This window comes from Medicago sativa, chromosome 5 (assembly GCF_051527215.1).
Source record: "Medicago sativa cultivar Bolivia chromosome 5, Bolivia_mono, whole genome shotgun sequence".
Classification (NCBI taxonomy): Eukaryota; Viridiplantae; Streptophyta; class Magnoliopsida; order Fabales; family Fabaceae; genus Medicago; species Medicago sativa.
Window position 1 is genome coordinate 69,325,491 of NC_140753.1, and position 24,830 is coordinate 69,350,320.

At 30.6% G+C, this 24,830-nt stretch overlaps 1 protein-coding gene and 1 pseudogene across 2 annotated transcripts; one reads left to right on the forward strand and one right to left on the reverse strand.

Moving 5' to 3' along the window:
* Window positions 1-7,363: 7,363 nt before the first annotated feature.
* Window positions 7,364-16,004, forward strand: LOC146924423 (uncharacterized). The gene is made up of 2 exons (XM_085709461.1): window positions 7,364-8,003; window positions 14,451-16,004. The coding sequence occupies exons 1-2, from the start codon at window positions 7,425-7,427 to the stop codon at window positions 15,708-15,710; spliced, it is 1,839 nt and encodes a 612-aa protein (XP_085565587.1). The 5' UTR covers window positions 7,364-7,424; the 3' UTR covers window positions 15,711-16,004.
* A 2,510-nt stretch (window positions 16,005-18,514) lies between these two features.
* On the reverse strand, window positions 18,515-21,616 carry LOC146924424 (reticulon-like protein B17; annotated as a pseudogene). The gene is made up of 7 exons (XR_015011193.1): window positions 21,397-21,616; window positions 21,018-21,269; window positions 20,776-20,929; window positions 20,150-20,224; window positions 19,683-20,060; window positions 19,451-19,573; window positions 18,515-19,197 (listed from the first exon to the last, which is right to left on the reverse strand). The product of XR_015011193.1 is annotated as a reticulon-like protein B17 (transcript).
* Between the last annotated feature and the right edge of the window lie 3,214 nt (window positions 21,617-24,830).

Below are 24,830 nucleotides of genomic sequence, written 5' to 3' on the forward strand. Positions count from 1 at the left end.
ATAATGAAGGAAGAAACATACTTGAGCAACAAAGATATAATTAAGGGATCAAAGTAAAACCAAAATATTAAGGGATCAAAAGAGTAATTTAGCCAAAGATATACTACTCTCTCGTTGCTAAGCAGATAGCCAAGGAGGAAACAACTATAACAAGGCTAATATCTAGTTACATGTAGAAAACTACTCCCTCCGTCCATTAATGTAACCTCTCTTTACTTTTTTCACATTTCTTAAGAAAAGCTGTCAGTGTAATTATTATGTCTGTTTTGTGTGTTAATATTACCATATTGTCCTTTGTTTGTATATGTATTAAATTTGACTTTTTACATTTCAAGATAAGTTAGTAGTATTAATTAGGGGTATATTTAGGAAAATAATAATAAATGCATTTAGTAATTTGAAAAGGGGTTTAGATTTAGGGACAAAGATAAAGTCAAATGGGTGGTTAGATATAGGGACGGAGGGAGTATATCCAAATTCAAAATTATATCTAAAAAGATAGATATTTGCAAACAAAAATTAACTAAATTATTTTAAAACGGTCGATCACCCATTTTTACAAGCTCGATTTTTTTGTTGGAAGTCCAGATTCCCAACCCTATATCCTAAATTTTTTCTTCTTTTTTTTTGACTAATTAAAAACCATGCACCGTTACTCATTGTAATTTGAGAGGCATGTAATTTCGTATTCTTCTTTCACATTGTCACTCATTGTATCCATTTTTTTTTACTACGTCATCATCATAATAGTTGTAGATATATTTTGGATTAAATATGTTTTTAGTTTATATAAATATTTCAATTTTTCATTTTAATATCCCTAAGAAATTCTCCGACTTTGGATCCCCTAAAGTTTTGTATCATCGCTTTTAGTTCCTACTTTTAAGGCAACTCGTGTGTATCATTCAAAATTTTAAATTCTTTTTCCTCTGTAAGGTTTAGTACATTATAAAATTCTTTCTTACAAAATTTTAAATTTTTAACAAGAGATGAATTAAATACAAATTTTTATGTTTTTGCCTTATTTGTTAGAGATTCTTATAATATTATAAATATTCTTGCAAAAACTCATTCAAAATTTTAAATGATATATATAAATAGACTTAAAAGCATGGACCAATTAAAGAGATGATACAAAAAAATTTATGGAATCAAAACTTGAAGGAAATTTTTAGAGGCTAAAACAAAAAGTTTGAAAGATTTTTTATTGTTACTTGTATTATTATTAAACATGCTTAGCAAAATTTTACATTGTCCCAATTTTTAATTCGTGGAAATTAAAAAAAAAAAATTGACAAATCGTGGAAATTAAATTTTAATTTCTGATTCACTTGAGCACAACAACACGAGAGAAGCATGGGGTCTTTTTATTACTCCCTCCGTCCCAATTTATTTGACCCCTTGGCTCATTTCACACAAATTAAGAAAAATGTATAAATAAAGGGGAAAGTGAAATATATTGTATTGGGAATGATAAAAGTAGTATTATTTAGTGTTATATTGTATTGGGAATGATGAAAGTTGTATTGAAAATTGAAATGGGTCAGTTATTTTGGGACACTTTTTTTTAAAAAATGAGTCAGTTATTCCGGGACGGAGGGAGTATTATAAAGGGGACAATTCACAAGTCTTCGCGTAGCCATGGAACAAAAGTCCAAAAGAAAATTAAATTATTAGTACAATATGTACGCAACCAACATAAATTGTGCCAACTGCCAACCAGAATATAATCCGTACTTCTTCTAAAATGGGATAATAGTCATTTTGACATGTGAATCACAATAATAATTCTTGATTGTGTACTCCGTTAATCGCAATAGTATCGAAATGTATCAAAATATTAAAGTAATTCTTGATTGTGTACTTCGTTAATCAAAATAGTCATTCATTATACTTACTCCCTCCGGTCACTATTATAAGCAAAAGTTGACTTTTCAGATTCATTCAATAAATGATGTATGTGGTCTATATATAGACTACATACATCATTTATTGAATGAATCTAAAAAGTGAATTTTTGCTTATAATAGTGACCGGAGGGAGTATTTATTATCATATTAATCTTTATAAGTATTTACTTTTTATCATATCGTTTCTTATAACAAAAGAATTATTATAAATGTTGAAAATTTCAATACATTTAAAGACTACTGTATCAACTTATTACACGTGGATCAAAATGACTATTACCTTCAAATCATTGACACATTACACACAACCAACATAAATAGTGCCAACCGCCAAACAAAAAATAATTTGTTCTTCTCCCAAAATGTTTCGAATCAAATAAGTGATATTGTTTGAATGTGTGTACTATTCACATAAATTTTTTGATCATAAATTTCTACTATTATATAAAGACAAATGATATTATATAGAGAAGAGGAGGTTTTTTTTAGTGATTTTCTACGTTTCTTTGATGAAGATGATGATGAAGATGAAAAACAAGAGAGGGAAGAAGATGAAGAAATGGATGAAACGGTTAAAATGACTTTATTTTTACAATAAGATCAAACGGTTGTAACAAAAAAAACAGTTAAAATTAAATAATATTAATAAAGTCTTTGGTGTATCACCAATTAGATATTTGAGGCAGAGGCTTAATAATGAAGGAAGAAACATACTTGAGCAACAAAGATATAATTAAGGGATCATAGTAAAACCAAAATATTAAGGGATCAAAAGAGTAATTTAGCCAAAGATATACTACTCTCTCGTTGCTAAGCAGATAGCCAAGGAGGAAACAACTATAACAAGGCTAATATCTAGTTACATGTAGAAAACTACTCCCTCCGTCCTTTAATGTAATCTCTCTTTGCTTTTTTCACATTTCTTAAGAAAAGTTGTCAGTGTAATTATTATGTCTGTTTTGTGTGTTAATATTACCATATTGTCCTTTGTTTGTATATGTATTAAATTTGACTTTTTACATTTCAAGATAAGTTAGTAGTATTAATTAGGGGTATATTTAGGAAAATAATAATAAATGCATCTAGTAATTTGAAAAGGGGTTTAGATTTAGGGACAAAAATAAAGTCAAATGAGTGGTTAGATATAGGGACGGAGGGAGTATATCCAAATTCAAAATTATATCTAAAAAGATAGATATTTGCAAACAAAAATTAACCAAATTATTTTAAAACGGTCGATCACCCATTTTTACAAGCTCGATTTTTTTGTTGGATGTCCAGATTCCCAACCCTGTATCCTAAATTTTTTCTTTTTTTTTTAACTAATAAAAAACCATGCACCGTTACTCATTGTAATTTGAGAGACATGTAACTTCGTATTCTTGTATCCATTTTTTTTACTACGTCAATCATAATAGTTGTAGATATATTTTGGATTAAATATGTTTTTAGTTTATATAAATATTTCAACTTTTCGTTTTAGTATCACTAAGAAATTCTCCGACTTTGGATCCCTTAAAGTTTTGTATCATCGCTTTTAGTTCCTACTTTTAAGGCAACTCGTGTGTATCATTCAAAATTTTAAATTCTTTTTCCTCTGTCTGGTTTAGTACATTATAAAATTCTTTCTTACAAAATTTTAAATTTTTAACAAGAGATGAATTAAATACAAATTTTTATGTTTTTGCCTTATTTGTTAGAGATTCTTATAATATTATAAATATTCTTGCAAAAACTCATTCAAAATTTTAAATGATATATATAAATAGACTTAAAAGCATGGACTAATTAAAGAGATGATACAAAAAAATTTATGGAATCAAAACTTGAAGGAAATTTTTAGAGGCTAAAACAAAAAGTTTGAAAGATTTTTTATTGTTACTTGTATTATTATTAAACATGCTTAGCAAAATTTTACATTGTCCCAATTTTTAATTCGTGGAAATTAATTATTTTTTTTTGTGACAAATCGTGGAAATTAAATTGGGTAAATTATGTTTTTAGTCCCTATAAAATAGCGACCTTGTAAGTTTAGTCCCTACTTAATTTTAATAGCATTTTTAGTCCCTATAAAAAAAAATTACTTATAATTTTAGTCCCTGCTAAAACAAAGTTTGATTAATTATCCTTAAACTCTTAAATTTTTGAACGATTTTTTTGAGACAAGATTAGAACACTATGAAAGGTTCGTTTACTAAAATTTAGAATTTTCTGACATGAAATGAATTAAATATGAATTTTTTAAAACGACAAAAGTTAAAGATAAAAAGTAATAAAATCTGGATGTAGAAATCAAATTTTGCAATAATTTTTTGCGGACGAACTTTTAGTAATGTTCTAAACATGTCTGCAAAAAATTGTTCAAAAATTTAAGAGTTTAAGCATAAATTAAACAAATTTGAATTGAGTAGGGACTAATACTCAGGGCAGAAAAACAAAATTAGGGACTAAAAATGCTATTAAAATTAAGTAGGGACTAAACTTACAAGGTCGCTATTTTATAGGGACTAGAAACATAATTAACCCAATTAAATTTTAATTTCTGATTCACTTGAGCACAACAACACGAGAGAAGCATGGGGGTCTTTTTATTATTATAAAGGGGACAATTCACAAGTCTTCGCGTAGCCATGGAACAAAAGTCCAAAAGAAAATTAAATTATTAGTACAATATGTACGCAACCAACATAAATTGTGCCAACTGCCAACCAAAATGGGATAATAGTCATTTTGACATGTGATTCACAATAGTAATTCTTGATTGTGTACTCCGTTAATCGCAATAGTATCGAAATGTATCAAAATTTTAAAGTAATTCTTGATTGTGTACTTCGTTAATCAAAATAGTCATTCATTATACTTATTTATTATCATATTAATCTTTATAAGTATTTACTTTTTGAGGAGTGTTATTTGAACAATCAATTTGGTGACAACTTATTTTACAACCATATTTTACAAAGAAAAAGTGGTATTGGCACGGAAACCATAGCAATAGAGAGATAAAGTAAAAAGTAATGTGAGTATGAGAGAGAAAGTTGTTGTAAAAGTTGTCACTAAATGGATGTTCAAATATCATTTCGCTTACTTTTTATCATATCGTTTCTTATAACAAAAGAACTATTATAAACGTTGAAAATTTCAATACATTTAAAGACTACTGTAGCAACTTATTACACGTTGATCAAAATGACTATTCCCTTCAAATCATTGACACATTACACACAACCAACATAAATAGTGCCAACCACCAAACGAAAAAGAAAATTGTTGTTGACACATTGCATAAGGTTGTGTCACACATGTAAAATACGCTTTTGTCCACTCGGCAGTTAACTACCGAGGAATTCAAAACCGGCTGCAGTTAACTGCCGAGGAAATCCTCGGTAGTTAACTGCCGAGAAATATGTTTCATCAGATGAAACAGGAATCCTGCTCACCCTACACACTATTTTCATCAACTTCCATACCATTTCATCCAATCCCCCCCAAATCCAATAATTTTTTTTCATCAAATCTTGCTCCAAAATCATTCAAGCATCAAGCATAGGAGGTATCAACACACTCTTGACGTAAAAAAAAAGGTATTGAGCATTTTAATCGGTTTATTTTTTGGTTATTATATGGGTATCTACGTCAGTTACGTAGAACCCTGTCATGGGAAATCTAGGTAGTTTGCTGCCGAGGGAATTCTCGGTAGCTTATTTCCGAGGAAAACCTCGGTAGTTAAACTACCGAGGAATACTTGTGAAAAAAATTTCACAACCGAAAACGGCAGCTACTGCCATTTTTTTCAATTTTTTCTTTGTTTTTTTTGTTTTTCTTTGTTTTAATTCATTATGGCATGTATGTTTATGCATTAGTTAGTTGTTAATTCATATTTTTGTGTTGTTTAATTATAGTAATGGTAGAGAACGCGGGAGATGTTCTGGGAGAGACAAAACGAAATTTTGTCCAAATTTTCGGAGATGTCAAACCGCCTAAGGTTGAAGCCAAACCAAACATTGATGGAGCTTCCGTCCATGTTGAAGCTTCTAAATATGTTGGCCCCGTTGTCATTATGTATTTTATATTGATATATATGATAATATGACTTTTATTTACTTGAAACTAGTGCAATACTTATTTATAGCTTATTAATGTTTACGCATTTGATTTATTTGTTATTACATTATATTTAATTTTGTTCTAATATATGATTCTTTTCTTAAAGCTTTTGTCGAGTGAAACATGTCTGAGATTGCAAATATTGAAGGGCGTGTTAGGTACTCCGCGTTTAAAAAGACGGTTAAGATTATGATAACGCCGACGGACTCTCTTGATGATTTGAAGGCACAACTTAACACTTATTTTGAGCATCTTGGTGAAAATCAATATACACGTCACTTGTTTGGTCAAATGCCATGCATAGACCTAGGAGAAGATAGACATGAATACGCATGGAAAACGGCAAGTTATATGCCTTGGCTTATTAAAGACGATAGCGACGTCGGATTTATGTTTCGGAATATGGTGGAAAATAATATATTATATATGTATGTTCGTTCCATATGCAATTGTGATGAATGTAAGTAGAGATTTAATTTAATGATGTGTAATGAGTTGTAATGTGTTGTTTAATTATGGACACTTAATTATGGAGACTTTGTAACGTTTTGATGAATTTCAAACTTTTGTGTAGTTTGAACCAAATGTCGGTTTGATTTAATTATGGACAAATTGTAAAAGATATTGTATTTTACTTGTTTATATGTGAGTTTAAATGTTGTATGAATTATATTGCCTTTAGAATTGCTCTACTTTAATTACAGGTAAAAACTAGCCTAAAAATGGCTTGGAAATGCTTAGCATTTATGCAGAACCAACTGCCTGCATAAATGTTTTCCTCGGCAGTTAACTACCGAGGATTTCCTCAGCAGTTAACTGCAGCCGGCTAGGAATTCCTCGGCATTTAACTACCGAGGGGGCAAAATCGTATTTTACATGTGTGACACAGCCTTATGCAATGTGTCAACAACAATTTTCAACAAAAAATAATTTGTTCTTCTCCCAATATGTTTTGAATCAAATAAGTGATATTCTTTGAATGTGTGTACTATTCACATAAATTTTTTGATCATATGTTTCTACTATTATATAAAGACAAATGATATTAAATGTTTGAATATGTGTACTATTCATATAAATTTTTTTATCATATGTTTCTACTATTATATAAAGACAAATGATATTATATAGGATGTTGTTGGATTTGTCTCGAGATATTCTTAGAATATTAAATTTTTATAATTTTAGATAATACGTGTTTAAAAATATTTAAGATAAAAAATGTACATCGGTATGTATAAAACAGTCAACTACTATCATATATGTTGGGGCGGAAAAAGTACTATCAACAGGTCATAAATAAAGCCACCTACACACAATAACATCTTGAATACTTACCAGCCCACAAAGTTAGTATATATGTTAAAACCTGAAGAAAGTTAGATAGACCTTGCATCTTAGGTATACATGGAGTTAGAAATGAATTGGCTTGATCAAATCAATGAGGAGATCGAGAACAATGTTCCTTCAATTGCCAATGAGAGAGAACAATGGAAGAAACATTCAATTTACAAAGTACCCTCACAACTCACGGAGTTGAACGAAAAAGCCTACAAGCCCCGAGCAATTTCATTTGGACCTTACCATTATGGGGAGGAGCATTTAAAGCCTATGGAAGAGCACAAGCATCGAGCTCTTCTTCATTTCCTAAAGAGGTGCGGAGAGTCCTTTAAATCGATATTCCAAAAATTGGATAAAGTGGCTCAAGAGTTGAGAGACTCGTATAAGTCGCTTGATTCAATTTGGATAAATGACACATCCAAATTCATTAAAATGATGATTCTCGATGGTTGTTTCATTTTGGAATTTTTGGGAGTTAACTTTGATTCTAATACTCCTACTGACTATGATGAGAATGATCCCGTCTTTGGTGAAAATGGGAAATTTTATTTGGCGTTATATATTAAGCGTGACATGCTTATGCTTGAGAATCAAATACCTATGACGGTTCTTCATACATTGCTTCAAATTGGTGGTGATGAGGAGGTAATATTAATGACTACTTTTAGTTCGGTATAGTCTATTTTCATTACTAGCCAGTAGACTCTATGAACGAAAATATACATATTAATATTGACTTATAATTATGTAAATTTTCAACACATGTTTTAGATATTTATTGGATAACATTTTTTTATATTTAATCTATTTTGTCATTAAAAAAGTATAAGAAAGATAATATAATTATTAGATATTTCTTTTAAAATAATATAAGCATCAATAATTATTGTGCTACTGATAAAATGTTTATTTTGAGGTGAAAAATACAAATAAAAAAAAAATTAAGGCCTTAAGAACATCCACATTGTTAAACTTTTAAAATGGATTACATGCGTAACATCACTCTTTTGTACTTTTTAATATTATTATATATAATAGGTATTAAATTCTAACAATGAAGCATCTTTAAAAAATTACTTATTAAAAAGATATCATCAGTAACTTTTTTTTTTGAAGAAATATCATCAGTAACTATACATTATTAAATATTAAAAATAATTTATTTTCACTAATCAATTAATCATCAATATTAAAAATGAGTAGAGTTATTCATGTTGAGCTAATATCATTCTAAATCATTTATTTGTCTTTTACTTTCTCTGGTCTTATTTATAAGAAACAACTGAACTTTTAGATTCATAGAATAATTGATATATCTTATCCATATTCTAAATAAGATACATCAATTATTCAATAAATCTAAAAAATTTCTTATAAATAGGATCGAATGAAGTATTTTTTATTATTTTAGAGAGACATGAGGGAGTACTATTTATGTTATGTCTTTCACTATTTATAATATAAATAATGGAAGACAAGTAAATGAATTTGATTTGTGCCAATTCAGCATAAGTATCTCTACTCACTTTTGTTGATAGATAAATACCAATAATTTACCATTTTATTTTGTTAAAAGTTTCTTTAGCAAACTTATAGAAAGTTACTTGCGGAGAAACCGAGTGTTTTGCTAGTGGAAGAATGCTAACAACACCTTCTTTTAAACACTCTATCTAACATTCACTCTCTCATCTCTTCAATCTGACCGTATTTCTAGTAACCTCCAATATGAACAGCTATTGACATGATCTATGAAGTTGCGAGTAGTTGTCGTGCCCACCCCGCTAAACAATTATTAATTGGGTCCTACACTAAAAAGTGTATGAAAGATATTTTTAATGTTATTTTTTCTATTATATCATTAATTATTTATTAGTCTCTCTTCTTTCAATTCTTTCATTTATCTTTCTCATATCATTTATTAAGGATAATTTTGTAAAACAACTCATAATATATCTTTCGCACGCAATATTAATTACATTTCTTAAGACGTGTGAAATGCCCAAAATATCATACAATTTGGGACGGAGGGAGTATAAGACTATCTATAAATTTTTAGATGCATTCATTACTCTTTTTTCAACTATGCCTCTTATTAATACTATTAGTTGTTTTGAAATAAGAAAATCAACACTGAATGCATTTATATATAAATGACAATTTAGTAATAGTTACACATTTTTTAGATAAATTTATTACTCGAACAATATTTTCTTAATACATGTGATTTTTGTAAACTACTCTTATATTAAGGGACAGAGAGAGTGATAAATTATTTATTTAGAAAGTCAAATACTTAAATTTTCATTGCTTTGAATATATACTTCGTTAGGTTCTTAAATAGTATACTTAAATCTTCATAAAAAGTTACTATATTTAAGGTTCTTAAATAGTATACTTAGGACTCAAATTAACATTGTCCTTATTAATTATGCAAATTCTTTCAAATGTCTATTTGACGACTTGAACTATGCTTTGAGAAAAAACTATTTCTGGGGATTTTATACTCAAGGAGAGTAGTCATTCATCCATTGTAGGGTTAATACCGCTTTTGGTCTCAGTATATTAGCGAAATTCGGTTTTAGTCTCTGTAAAAAAAATTAGATTTTATCTCTGTAAATTCAGATTCCTCCCCTTTTGCTCCATCATTTAACCATGTTAGCAGAATCTGCATATGTGACACATTGACTGTGTAATTTTTTTTGTTTATGTAATTAATTGGTTTCCATGTGACTTTTTATTATTAATAATGATTTAAATAAAAGAAAACATTATTAAAAATTGAAATTAATTAAAATAAAATCAAATCTTCATTTTTCTCCTTCATCTCCATTCATACCACTATCAGATCTTCATTTTCTCAATTTTCACTCAACTTTTCTAATTCCTCGTCTCCATGTCCATCCCTTTTTCTCTTCAACCCAAAACTCAGGAAATCTTCAAAACATAGTGTAACATCCCAAACCCTTAAAGTGATAAATCTCGCAAATAATACAATCATTCAAGGAATTTAGATGATACATATTCAATTAATCCAAAACATGCATAAATAATTTTTCAAAACATCACAACAGAATAATATCATAATATTTCATCAATACATAAAATCTCCAAAATAGACATGTCACATGTATCATAATACATCACTAAATATAAATCTCAAATCTCAATTCACATAGTCAAGTATGACACAACTCACCAATGCACATAATCACCAATTCACATAGTCAAGTATGACACAACTCACCAATTATCAAGTGCATGCAATGTTCTGGATTCTTCTAGATGCATGTGGTACCAATTGGATTCCGGAGATAATTTTACCGTATTTAATCCACACCCACGTAAGAGTACACCTCCACTTACGTATTTCCCGAACGCAATGTAAAAGCACACCTCCAGTTACATTCGTCATAAGACTCAACATGACTATGAATGCATGGACTTCAAGTAAGACTCGACACACTACAACAAATCTGTCCATTTGCCAAGGATTTTGACAGGGCCTTGAAACCCCTGGCAAATTTTCGAGGAGCAAAGCCAAGGGAAGACCCTGGGAAAACGACTTCAGGAAAAGTGAGACACAGCTCACGTAAAACAGGGGTTTGACCCTGGCAAAAAGAAACAACCCCTGGCAAATTGTAAGCGGGAAAATTAAAATTTAATTGAGACAAGAGCACATGGGAGTGGCAGAGAGTGCATACCATTTGTTTACTTTTTCACTCTTTTATTGCTTAATTTTTATATTTTTTTATTGAAACAAATACACACCACACGCGGTTATCTTTCCTTCATTTTTTGTATCCATTGATTTGGTGGATCATACAAATACACATATTACAACATTTTCTTTTATCACTTGTTATCTCTCCAAAGTCCAAAGAACACAAGTCCAAAACTCATAAAGCTTACCATTCTTCCTTCTTATAACCGAACCACCATTTTAGGTGCGAATCTGAGTCCCATTTTTACTGATCAAACAAAGTAAGATTGTTTTCTTCATCCCCTCAATGAGAGCTTTCTATTGGTCCCTTTAGTTTCACCAAATGAGAATTTTTTGCGTGACCCATTTTCCCCTGCCGCCGTGCAATCATACATAGCCACCGCGCCGGAGCTTGCAGCTCCATTGTTGTGTTCTCTTTGTTCATGTTAAGCCATCTATTATTTAGCTTACTCATTTAATTCTTTAATTTTTCTATTTTGTTGTTGCAGACCAAAACTTATGTTTCTGTTTAAGATGAAAAATCTGTTATTTTGATATAGATTGAACTACCTTGTTGTTTAATTTCGTCATCATGTTCATTTTGTAAATCTAAATCAAAAAGACCCAATTTTCATTAATCCTTAATTTCCCCTTCTATTCCAAATCCAAAAATTAATAAACCATTGAATCAATTACTCATTTTAATCTTCTCTTGTTAATGTTTTTGATATGGAGTGAAGTGACTTTGCTGAAGTTTTAAAGCGCCGAGTTTTTTATTTGAGATTGTTACCATTGCTATTGATAATACATAAATCAAGAAAACCATTTTTCAAAGTTAGACCAAGTTTAAACTCATATACACCATGTTTAATCATTTTAAAATCATAGTTACAGAAAATAAACCATAACCCTACCATTTTCTTTGAGAAAAACAAGTTTCGGAAAATTTCATGTTCTTGAACATTTTTCCAGCTAAGTTTCAATTCGATTCACAAAATCAAATTTAATCCAATTCATTTGATGTTCCAGCAGGTTTCTAAGTGAAAACAGCAATCAAACACATCAAAAGAAGCATTTAGGAAAGTCCGGATCGACCCCCAATTGCCCGAGATGCCCAAAATCATGGGTTCTATCCGGGGCAACTCGCCATGGCAAGCTACAGCTCGCATAGCGAGTTGCCTAGACATGTGCACCCAGATTTTGGGTTTCCTCTCCGGAACCCATCAAATTTCACACCCAAAACTCCGATTTTGATCCCCTTTGACCCAAATTCGTCTCCCAAACTTACTTATTAGTTAATATATATCAAAAGGCAATCAAAACACTTACAAACATGGAATCATGACTTTATTTCATTTCAAAATCATCATCAAATTCATTTTTCACCAAAAACTCATATTTTCTCATTTTCATTCAAACTTCACAAATAACAACAACAACAACAACAATTCAAACCCCCAACAACATACAAACATATATAATCATATATCAAGTGATTAGGAACATGTTTGATCAATAATTACTCACAATCTCATGGTTTACACTTAATTGAGCAAAAATAACTAAAACAACTTATCATAAACATCAACTATGAACTAGAACACATAAACACATCAATTCCATGAAATTTAACATACCCATAACTATACATAAATTAGGAGCACGAAATTCAACATAAAAAACCACAAAAGTCATAATTCACACAAAAGCACTTACGACCCATAAGCAAAAAGATGACATTATAGTTTATTTGAAGAAAAGAATTTATCCCCCTTACCTCAAAACTTCACAATCACTAGCTATGGCTTCACTCTCCCCTCTAGCTTGCAATCTCTAGCTCCCCTCTTGTCCAAGTTCTTCCTCTTCTCTTCTTCTCTTCTTCTCTCTATTCTTCCAACTTTCTCTCTCTAACTTCCCTTTGTTATGAGATGAAAATGTTCTAACATTAATTTCTCTTCATGAGTTAAGTATATATATTACTCTTCAATGGGTTAGGTCTCTAATATTCATAATGGGTCTAACACTCTTACTAACAAATTCTAAAAAGTTTCTACTCATTAATCCACTAAAACACCAAATAATTACCATCTCAAAATAATTACCCCAACTTACTAGTAACTTACTAAAAATAACTATTATCAAGAAAATACTAAAAATAATCTTTCCAAAAAAATACTAATTTACCCTTACTCGCCAAATGACCAAAATACCCCTTGGTCTAAAATTGACTAAAATACACTTATAGGCTAAAAAATCCACTAATCCCAAATCAAATACACACAAAAACAAAAAAGCACATATAAACACACATAAATAAATATAATAATTAAATAAAATAATTCTAGCTAAAAACAGGTTGTTACACATAGAACTGTCTTAATCCCTCAACCCATAAACTCAAAAACCCAAAAATCAACAACAACAACTTTCGGCCCAAACACAAAAATTCAACAACATGAATAAAATTCAACAACAACAACAACTTTCGACCCCAACACAAAAATCAAATACTTCATCATCTTCCATCTTCAGATCTCACATCCGAAACAATTTTCGTCCCTAAAACCCTAGATTTTAACTCTTCATAATCTGGGTTTTTTCTTCTTCTTTCTGTTACGGGTTGGCTACAATGATTGATGAAGATAAAGAATATGATGTTGTTTAGAAAGGTATTGATAGGATAACAAATTTATAATAGGAGAAATCTATATAGAAGTAAGATCTTGTTACGGTAAAAAACTTGATGTAGAAGCGTTAAAGAGTTGAAGGAAATGAGAAAGATGAAGATTGGGGGCGTGGCGTAGAGATGGGGAATGGGAGAGTTGAAGGAAATGAGAAAGATGAAGATTGAGTTCTGATTTTAATTCATTTTAATTTTAATTTTAGGTTATTTCATTTTAATTCTAAAATATGTTTTCAATTGTTTAAATAAATGTAAATCAAAATAAATGCCACATGGAAATAAAGTTAATAATAAAAGAAAAAATTACACAATCAGCATGTCACGTATCCAGATTCTGCTGACGTGGTTAAATGAGAGACCAAAAGTGGAGTAATCTGAAATTACAGGGACATAATCTAATTTTTTTTTATAGGGACTAAAACCTAAATTCGCTAATATTACAAGAACCAAAAACGGTATTAACCCACCATTGTAATACCATTCTATTACCTATTTACTCCTTCCCTAACAAGAAATAAACAAAAGTTAGTAAAGAAAATTTATGTATTTGATATAAATCAATATTCTTTGACTAACTTTTGTTTATATTTTGATATATATATATACACACACACACACACACACATAGAGGGAGTATTGATGTTTATTTATATAGATAAATGCTGATTGATTATTATTATAAAATTGAAATTTATATGAAACATTACAGAAAGATCATCATGAGTTGTTAAATAAGAAAATCATAGCGACGTTAAGAGGATTTTCAAATCGAAACGTGGGGAAATGCTTGCATGTATTGGACGTGTACAGAAAAAGTGTAATACAAGAACCAAGCTACACAGCACCCTTAATTGATCTGGGGAATCTACCTTTTGAGCTCAAAAGGACTGAAATCAACTCCGAGACAAGCGAAACAATTCTTTTAGACATAAGTGAAGAAGATGAATATCGTCTTAATCGAACTGCATCGGAGCTCAAAGAGGCTAGAATCAACTTCAAGACAAGCAAAACAATTAGTTTAGAAGCAAGTGAAGAAGATGAAGATCAACTTAATCGATCTGCAATGGAGCTCAAAGAGGCTAGAATCAACTTCAAGTCAAGCGAAACAAGTTTAGAAGTAAGTGAAGAAGATGAAGATCATCTTAATCAATCTGCAATGGTTGTTAAAAAGACTGGAATCAACTTCAAGACATGCGAACCAAGTTTAGAAGTAAGTGAAGAAGATGAAGATCATCTTAATGAATCTGCAATGATTGTTCAAAAGACTGGAATCAACTTCAAGACATGCGAACCAAGTTTAGAAGTAAGTGAAGAAGATGAAGATCATCTTAATGAATCTGCAATGATTGTTCAAAAGACTGGAATCAACTTCAAGTCAAGCGAAACAAGTTTAGAAGTAAGTAAAGAAGATGAAGATCATCTTAATCGATCTGCAATAGAGCTCAAAGAGGCTGGAATCAGCTTCAAGAAAAGCAAAACAAGGAGCCTCAAAGATGTTTCCTTCAATCGAGGTGTTCTTAGGCTCCCAAAATTGGTGGTTGACGACGGCACAGAATGCATGTTCCTTAACCTCATTGCCTTCGAGCTTCTCCACGTCGCTGGAACCGGTAAAGAGGTAATATCTTTTGTATGCTTTATGGACACTATCATTGACAGTGCTGTAGACGTTGCAATTCTCATCCGAAGTGGGATCATAATCAACTATCTTGAGAGTGATAAAGTTGTTGCCAAATTGTTCAACTCCTTGGCAAAAGAAATCCCGATGGATCGTGCTGGAGAACTTGAAAAGGTGAGAAAGAGTATGATTTATTACTGTAAGAAGCCGTGGAAAAGTTGGCGTGCAAGTCTCATTCAAACTTATTTTAGGAACCCTTGGGCTATGGTGTCTCTTGTTGCTGCTATCTTCCTTTTTGTTCTTACCATTATTCAAACTATATACACAGTTGGTCAATTTTATCAAAAGGACTAAGCCGAAGAAAATTGCTATATACACTTCAAACAAGGCTGAAACACAAAAAAAAAAAACATAAATGTCCATTGACAGTTAACTGCCGCCGGTTAAAATTCATTGGCGGTTAACTGCCGATGATGTTATATTGATAAATTACTCATGTTTTCTAGTATTGAATGAAGTGTGAACAACATTTTTCTAAGCCGAAACTCCTTGTCCTGCTTGCAACAAATGACTCTAAGCCGAAACTCAAAGCCCAATTAAGTCCACATGTTGTGCCATTTATTCATTCCGGGGTCTCCTTCTTCTTTACTAGTTTGATCTATTCTAATTTGCTTTTATTTTGAATATTTCATGTATTTGACGCTTGATTTATCATTGTGACTTTGTCTTTCTATATAATGGTTATTCCCTCTAATAAATTGGTTTGGCAAACAAGTACCCATATGCATGATTACCGTCATTTTTTTCATTATAGATTTAAATCGATTTCCTCCGCAGAAGATAATCTTATGCAAAACATTGGTAAACACTACTATTAGGACTTCATTTCATGTTTCTTTTATTTATGTCAAGCTTTTTTTAACTGTGAATTAATTTAGAATTGTGACTTAATTTCTTTTACTTTATATATGATTTTGCTTCTTTTTGTGAATAATGACAATGGTGTGATCTTGCTTCATATATTAATATGGGGATGATGGTTGAACATTTTAAAAAAATGTTGTTTTATATAGTGGGTAATTAGGGTACATATAGAGGGAATATATGAGGTTCTCATGAGACCACGAACTAGTCTCATGTCCCATTTCAATGCTACATAAATAGAGTATCCTCACCATAACCACAATGTTTACTATCCAGATTGGGTGCAGTAGACAGTTCAAATTTTCATCCCAAATCGAACCATGTCTACCCCTAGTAGACATTCTCAATTATGTTTAATGAAATCATATTTTTTAAAATTTGACTACTTAATTGAAAGTTTATATCAAATATATCAATTTTTAAATAAATATTAAATCATTTCATACATTATTGAGGTGCGCCAAAATTAGCGTATTACACACCTTTATCATATGACGTTAATTTTTTGTTTTTTTAGATGATCATATGACGTTAATCTTGATCTACCCTCAATAATGTATCAAGTTATTTTTTTACCATTATGAATCAAACGATTTTATATTTATGTAAAAATTTATATATAGTCTAAATGATATAAGTTTTGAGTCCAACCATTAAATTTGACAAATATACATGTACATGTAGAAAAACGTTATTGAGTAGTGTAATATAAATATAACTAATATTATATCAGTGTAATTTGATATTTTCTTCATATTATCTTTATTTTAATTATAAATGAAAATTAAATGTATTTAGTCTAAATGTGGACCAATTAAAATTTATGGTAAGAAAAAAACAAAATTATCATTTGTCTCTAATTATGCGTTTTATATAAAATTTAAAATTAACTTCAAATTAAACAGAAATTGGTATTGTCAAAGTAGATTAGATTTTTATGATAGGGGAGTCAACGAAGCACATATGCATTCACATAGACTTAAAAACGATGATTGTTGTTTCCACTTTTGGAATTGTTAAAAAACTCAAACGGTGGCAATTAACTTTCGAAGTCGCATTGTACAAAAAAAAAAAACTTTCGAAGTCGCATTTTTTTAGGCATAGGTTTGGCGGCAATTAATTGCCGATTGGGGTAAATGTGTAATTTACTGGTGTTTCATAGCAAAGACTGAAGTGGGAACAACTTTTTTTCATTAAAAACAGATTTTATAGTATGTTGATGTTTATGCGGACAATCAACAAAACCTCGCATCTTCAATGATGTTCTTATTAAGAAGTAGCTTAAATGACCCCTTCACATACAACAAAACACGCATTTTCATTGATGTTCTTATTAAGAAGTAGCTTAAATGATCATATACATCACATGGTGTATTCACTTAATTTTAATGTCTAATAAGCACTCATTCGCTTCAACCAAACAACTCTTAAAAAATCATTCCATTTTTAACATTGAATTTATCCATTAATTTTTTATTTGAAATATGATGAAAGAAATTAAATAAACAATGCAAAGAAACCATATTTATGTGAGAGAGAGAGAGAGAGAGAGAGAGAGAGAGATCTTGTATCTCAATAGCAATACTTCTTATTTCTTCTCTAATAAGAGTAGCTCATAAACTCTACATCTTATTAGGCAAAACATCTTCCTTAGAGATGCTCTAAAATTTTGTTTTTAAAAAACGATTCTCTAGTTCTCAATCCAAAATATATTTTTTTATTGGCAAATAAAACAAAAAAGCAAGTTTGTTAATCGCCGTGGTGTTATGTATCATTTGAAACAATTAAATATGAATCGATCATAAGATTCAGATCATGTGACATGTTCTTGTTTGTTTATTTTTTGGTGGTGGTCGGGGCTTGAACCCCGACCTTGCATATTTTATGGATTGTCCATACCAACTCAGCTAATTCTAGTGCAGAAAACACTTTTTAAATCAGGTGAATATGACTTTTTAAATCGGGTGAACATCCGATTTATAGGTGGCCGATTTAAAAAGTGTACTTGATTTTAAGTCAGCCACCTTTACCCGATTTAAAATCGTATAATTTAAATCGGTTGAACCCATCTAAAATCTTTTATTTTAAATCGGTTGAAACCATTTAAAAAAGGCTAACAAGAGTCAAAAATCTTAGAATTTAAATCGGTTCACCCCATTTAAATTCTCTCTAAATTTAAATTTTTTTTATAACACTAGTACACACATCAGTTCAACAACAACAGAAGTGAAAAAAACAATAACAGAATGCACAACCTTACATAAATTTCCAACATCAGTTCTAATAAAAAACATACACTAACATCATGGGGTAGCACTAGTGTATAAATGTATGATATTGTGATACACATGGCTTAGCACTAGTGTAAATAATTGATGTTCCAATTGATGGGGGAACTCATGTCTGCAGTATGGTCCACCGCATTAAACAAACATATTTGCCCCGATGAAAGCTGAACAAGTGCCACACTGGTATAAAACTTACGACCAGAAACAGGCAAAACAAAACAAATGTAATTAAGAAAACATATAATATAAATCAATATAATGTTGTTATTACCAAGGAACTTAAGATTTGGATGTTCAAAAGAATTTATAAACGTATTTCATGTTCTGAAATATTTTCTAGCAAATTAACATGCCCTTCATAGAACATCACCAACCATACAAAACTAATGCCCATATCACCCATTTATGTATTGAATAATTTGTATTCAGTTGGTCTGCTCAATAAAATTTTATCAACAAAACAAAGCTTTACAAAAACCTTACTTTCCAGCAACAAAGGGAGTTCCCTTCCTGGAATGGCCAGGAATATCTCCTTGAAGACCAGGTGTAATTTCAGTCATAGTTTTAACAATCTTAGGATCTTCACTATAGCTTTCATAGCAACGTCCCCACCTTGGATCTCTGCAGACCTGTGTTAATGAATGGTCCATCAACATATCATATCAGAATACTTGATCAATGTTACATATGATTCAAATGACAGAAAATTGAAACACTGCTTCTTTACTGCAATACATGGAGCAAACACGTATGATATCATAAGAATCAACTATGACAAAGGTTTTAAAATCAATAATTACTAAGACATTTTGCAGAAGGCTGTGAATTAGTATAAATGATCTGAACTTATTATGCTATAATAATTACTTATGCAAGTGTTACCTGTAAAGATTCGAGTTTTGATTGAAGATAGATTCCACAATGTCAAAAGTACCGACACCATTAATTTCTTCTTGTGAGTGCAAGCACACCATGTGTCCAACAACAATAGTTTCAAACCCTCAGCTGCATATGCATATAACACAAGCTTTCAACTATTAAGCACAAAAAGTGTATATATATAGATACCTACAAAAGCTTCAACAAGTTAGTGTGATCATGAAGTCATACGTACCTCTCTTGTCTATCTGACTAGTGTAGCAAGAATAAAGTTTTGGGATTGTGAAGCTGACAAAAAAGCCTGTATGTTTATAGTATGTATCAGCATTTTAACAATGACAAGGCGAACTATAATCGTCGACATTGGGTCTGATTATACAAAATCAAATTCAATGACAAGCCTGTATGTTAGCAATTATTATAGATCTGATTATACAAAATCAAATTCAGAATAAGAACATTGTGGATTCCTTTAAGGGTCATTGATGGTTCTCCTGAGAATAGCACTCTAGTCCTTGAAATTGCAAAATTTAAGGCAGGAAGAATCAATTTTGCAAGACGCAAAATATCATCTTCTTTAATCTTGACATAACTCTTCTCTTCAACCCCTTTGCTGAAATACAAACAGAAAATCATAAAATAACAACACTCGATGAAATAGATAGTTTAGAGAATAATTAGCTATCAGAAGCAAAAGAGTACCTTTGAGAAATTGAATTTGAGAAAAATGAAACACCCAAAATGAGAATCGCCAATTGTGACAAGGCCGAGACAATGCTGAAATATCAAGTATGAAAACCTCAGTTTTTTCTCCATGAGAATAGAGATCACAAATTTAAAATAAATAAAAATAAAAATAAACTAACTTTTGTTAGAACAGCAACTTGTAATTGAAGATCAAAGAAACGAGCAATCACAAGACAATGATCAAGTGTGCCTACGTCTACAATTACAGAGCAACTGTAGTTTCCTATTACTACTTGAATGAATTATTGTTTACAGTGTTACAAGCCATACAGATAATAACACGGTCCAGATTACAACGATAACCCTGATATGTACCCAAGCTGCCCATCTTTTGTGCTTATTAGTCATACTAAACAACTTTCAATTTCGTCCCTAAACTATCATTCTGACATTCTCTCCAATCTGATCCTGAACTATTGAAATTAATAGCATAAATAATCTCTAAAACTAAACTATTCTCAATCTATCAAAATCAGACCTAAATTATCACTCTCCAATTTTAAGCGGCTAAATAGAAGATAAAGTAATACTTAAGCAATCCAATTAAAGGTTTACTAAGCAAAATTAAAGAGTTGCAATACCTAAAACTGAAACCTTGAGAAAAGCATGAAGATAAGAGACAAATACATCCAAGTCCAAACCAAAGGGTTGATTTTGTTACATCTTTCCACATAACCAGATCACTCACTAGCTGCCCAATATGATCTAAATCAACCCCATTTTCTTCTTCAAATTCTACACACAAAAAAAAAAAATTAGGGATTCACTGAAACAAAAACAGCTAGATAATTTCAAATATGAAGTATGCATTGCATTAACATACTTGAAGGTTGAGGAAAGTTCGTTTTTTCCTTCTTGGGTCGAGTGTTATATTTTCTCTTTCTAGGTTTTGCAACTTCTTCAACCAACCCAACAGCTCCATCTTTGTTTTCTTGTTGAATTTCAACTTCGTATCACGGTTTCCTTGGTTTTCGAGTGTTGTTTTGAGTGAGTCTGGTTTTGGCACGACGTTTTACACTGGTGTCTAGTAAGTGTCGGACACCGACACCACCACACACATTTGATCTGAAGTGTCAGTACTACTGCTACACAGTACCCTTTACACAAATCTATCATCACACACTCAGATTCAGAAAAACATGACAACATCAAACAATACAATAAACTACTAGATTTGAGTAGCAAAGTGATGAGTAGTTTACCAATGAAGTACTTGGTCATGGCTTCAGGAGTAGCAACACTCCTTTCAAGCTGAGTCATTTGACATATCTTTTCCTCCAAAGTCATTCTACTCATCAAATCTTTGATTCTTCTATTCAATGGCACCTTAGGATCTTTATACTTTCTATATTCTGCTTCTGAAAATGAAACCAGAAAGCACAGCAACAGAACCCCCACTACAGGGATTGAAGATTTCCCCATTTCAAAAGTTCAATAACCCAGATGTGTAAACAACAATCTGCAGATATAGCAAACTGAATCAGATAAATCAAAAACAACCAAAACCCACTTCAACACATAGATTCAAACTAACATATAAACCTCCGAGAAGATTGGAATCAAATCCCAAATCGCCTCCAAAGCAAAAACCTAATCACATAAATTATCCCCAAATAATGAAATTCATAAAAATTCCACCTTAATACACAACAATAAACATAAAAAATGAATCAATAAACAACCCTAACATAAAACGAATCAAATCAAACAAACAAGACAAAATCAAAATGAATCATTTCTCTAACAATTTCACCGCAATAATAAAACTAACAGTTAAGGGAAAATCATTAACCTCTGAAAGGAAGAAAGAATTCAGGGTGATGGAAAAGGGGTCAGATCTAGAGGTGTCAATAGAGCCCCAAATTTCAAAGCCCACTTAAAAAAGTCCACACCAAGCCCACTAAATTAAAGCCCCTAGTTGAAAAGAATTATTTGGGGCCAAGCCCATTATAAAATCTATTTATTTGTGTGCCTGATAAAGCCCCATATTATAATTTTTTTCTTAACAGCTTATTACGATCTTATTTTAAAAAACAACTTAATCAAAACAAATTATTTATGCAAAACAACTTATTCGAAACAACTTATTTATACAAAACAGCTTATTCATGCAAAACAGCTTATTCAAAACAACTTATTTATACAAAACAACTTATTTGTGCAAAACAGCTTATTCGAAACAACTTATTTATACAAAACAGCTTATTTGTGCAAAACAGCTTATTCGAAACAACTTATTTATACAAAACAGCTTATTTATAAATTAAAGCCCACTAAATTAAAGCCCCTAGTTGAAAAGAATTATTTATACAAAACAGCTTATTTATGCAAAACAGCTTATTCGAAACAGCTTATTTATACAAAACAGCTTATTTATGCAAAACAGCTTATTTATGCAAAAACAGCTTATTCAAAACAGCTTATTTATGCAAAACAACATATTTATGCAAAACAACTTATTCAAAACAGCTTATTTATGCAAAACAGCTTATTCAAAACAACTTATTTATACAAAACAGCTTATTTATGCAAAACAACTTATACAGAACAACTTATTTATACAAAATAGCTTATTTAAGCAAAACAGCTTATTCAAAACAGCTTATTTATGCAAAACAACATATTTATGCAAAACAACTTATTCAAAACAGCTTATTTATGCAAAACAGCTTATTCGAAACAACTTATTTATACAAAACAGCTTATTTATGCAAAACAACTTATACAGAACAACTTATTTATACAAAATAGCTTATTTGTGCAAACAGCTTATTCAAAACAACTTATTTATACAAAACAGTTTATTTGTGCAAAACAGCTTATTCAAAACAGCTTATTTATGCAAAACGGCTTATACAAAACAACTTATTTATACAAAACAGCTTATTTATTCAAAACAGCCTATACAAAACAACTTATTTATACAAAACAGCTTATTTATGCAAAACAGCTTATAAAAAACAACTTATTTATACAAAACAGCTTATTTATTCAAAACAGCTTATGCAAAACAACTTATTTATACAAAACAGCTTATTTAAGCAAAACAGCTTATTCAAAACAGCTTATTTATGCAAAACAGCTTATTTGTGCAAAACAGCTTATTCAAAACAGCTTTTTTAAGCAAAACAGCTTATTCGAAACAACTTATTTATACAAAACAGCTTATTTGTGCAAAACAGCTTATTCAAAACAACTTATTTATACAAAACAACTTATTTGTGCAAAACAGTTTATTCAAAACAACTTATTTATACAAAACAGCTTATTTGTGCAAAACAGCTTATTTATGCAAAACAGCTTATTCGAAACAACTTATTTATACAAAACAGCTTATTTGTGCAAAACAGCTTATTTGTGCAAAACAACTTATTTATACAAAACAGCTTATTTGTGCAAAACAGCTTATTCAAAACAACTTATTTATACAAAACAGCTTATTTGTGCAAAACAACTTATTCAAAACAGCTTTTTTTATGCAAAACAGCTTATTCGAAACAACTTATTTATACAAAACAGCTTATTTGTGCAAAACAGATTATTCAAAACAGCTTATTTATACAAAACAACTTATTCAAAACAGCTTATTACGAATAAGCTGTTTTGCATAAATAAGCTGTTTTGTATAAGCTGTTTTGCATAAATATGTTGTTTTGTATAAATAAGTTGTTTCGAATAAGTTGTTTTGCATAAATAAGCTGTTTTGAATAAGTTGTTTTGCATAAATATGTTGTTTTTGCATAAATATGTTGTTTTGCATAAGCTGTTTTGCATAAATAAGCTGTTTTGCATAAATAAGCTGTTTTGTATAAGCTGTTTTGCATAAATATGTTGTTTTGTATAAATAAGTTGTTTCGAATAAGTTGTTTTGCATAAATAAGCTGTTTTGAATAAGTTGTTTTGCATAAATATGTTGTTTTGCATAAATAAGCTGTTTTGAATAAGCTGTTTTGCATAAATATGTTGTTTTGTATAAATAAGTTGTTTCGAATAAGTTGTTTTGCATAAATAAGCTGTTTTGAATAAGTTGTTTTGCATCAATATGTTGTTTTGCATAAATAAGCTGTTTTGAATAAGCTGTTTTGTATAAATAAGTTGTTTCCACTAAGCTGTTTTTGCATAAATAAGTTATTTTGCATAAATAAGCTGTTTTGAATATAAAAAAAAAAATTAAAAATAGTTTTTTTTTTTTAAAAAAACTTTAAAGGAAAATGTTTATAGAAATTTTGGGGCTTGGGGGCTTGGGGGGCTTTTGATTTGTGGGCTTGCATGAATGTGGGCCTTTTAATCTTGTGGATTTTTAAGCCCCATTACTATGTGGGCTGGGGCCAAAACTTCAAGGCCACATGATATTGACACCTCTAGTCAGATCTGCGTTGATCGGAAGTGAAAGAAGACGGTGGGATGGGGTTCTTAGAGAGGAAAGAGGAGGCGGCGTGGTAAGACCTCCATGAGGGAGATGCAGAGAGAGAAGAAAGCTTCTTAGATGCAACCCTCAACATCTTCTTCGTCTTCTTGGGTGGTTCTCTTTCTTCGCTGTCAGAGCTTGTTTGTTCGTTCGTTCTACACAAAACGAAAGGATTTTTAGAATCGAAAAAAGGGGATGTTGTCGCGAAGCACTCTGCGATGCCTCTTT

What these genes read in the sequence shown, in the direction of transcription:
- LOC146924423 (XM_085709461.1), top strand. Translation starts at nt 7,425, where the DNA reads ATGGAGTTAGAAATGAATTGGCTTGATCAAATCAATGAGGAGATCGAG. An exon ending in AAATTGGTGGTGATGAGGAG is followed by an intron (nt 8,004 to 14,450) that starts GTAATATTAATG and finishes GAAACATTACAG; the next exon opens with AAAGATCATCATGAGTTGTT.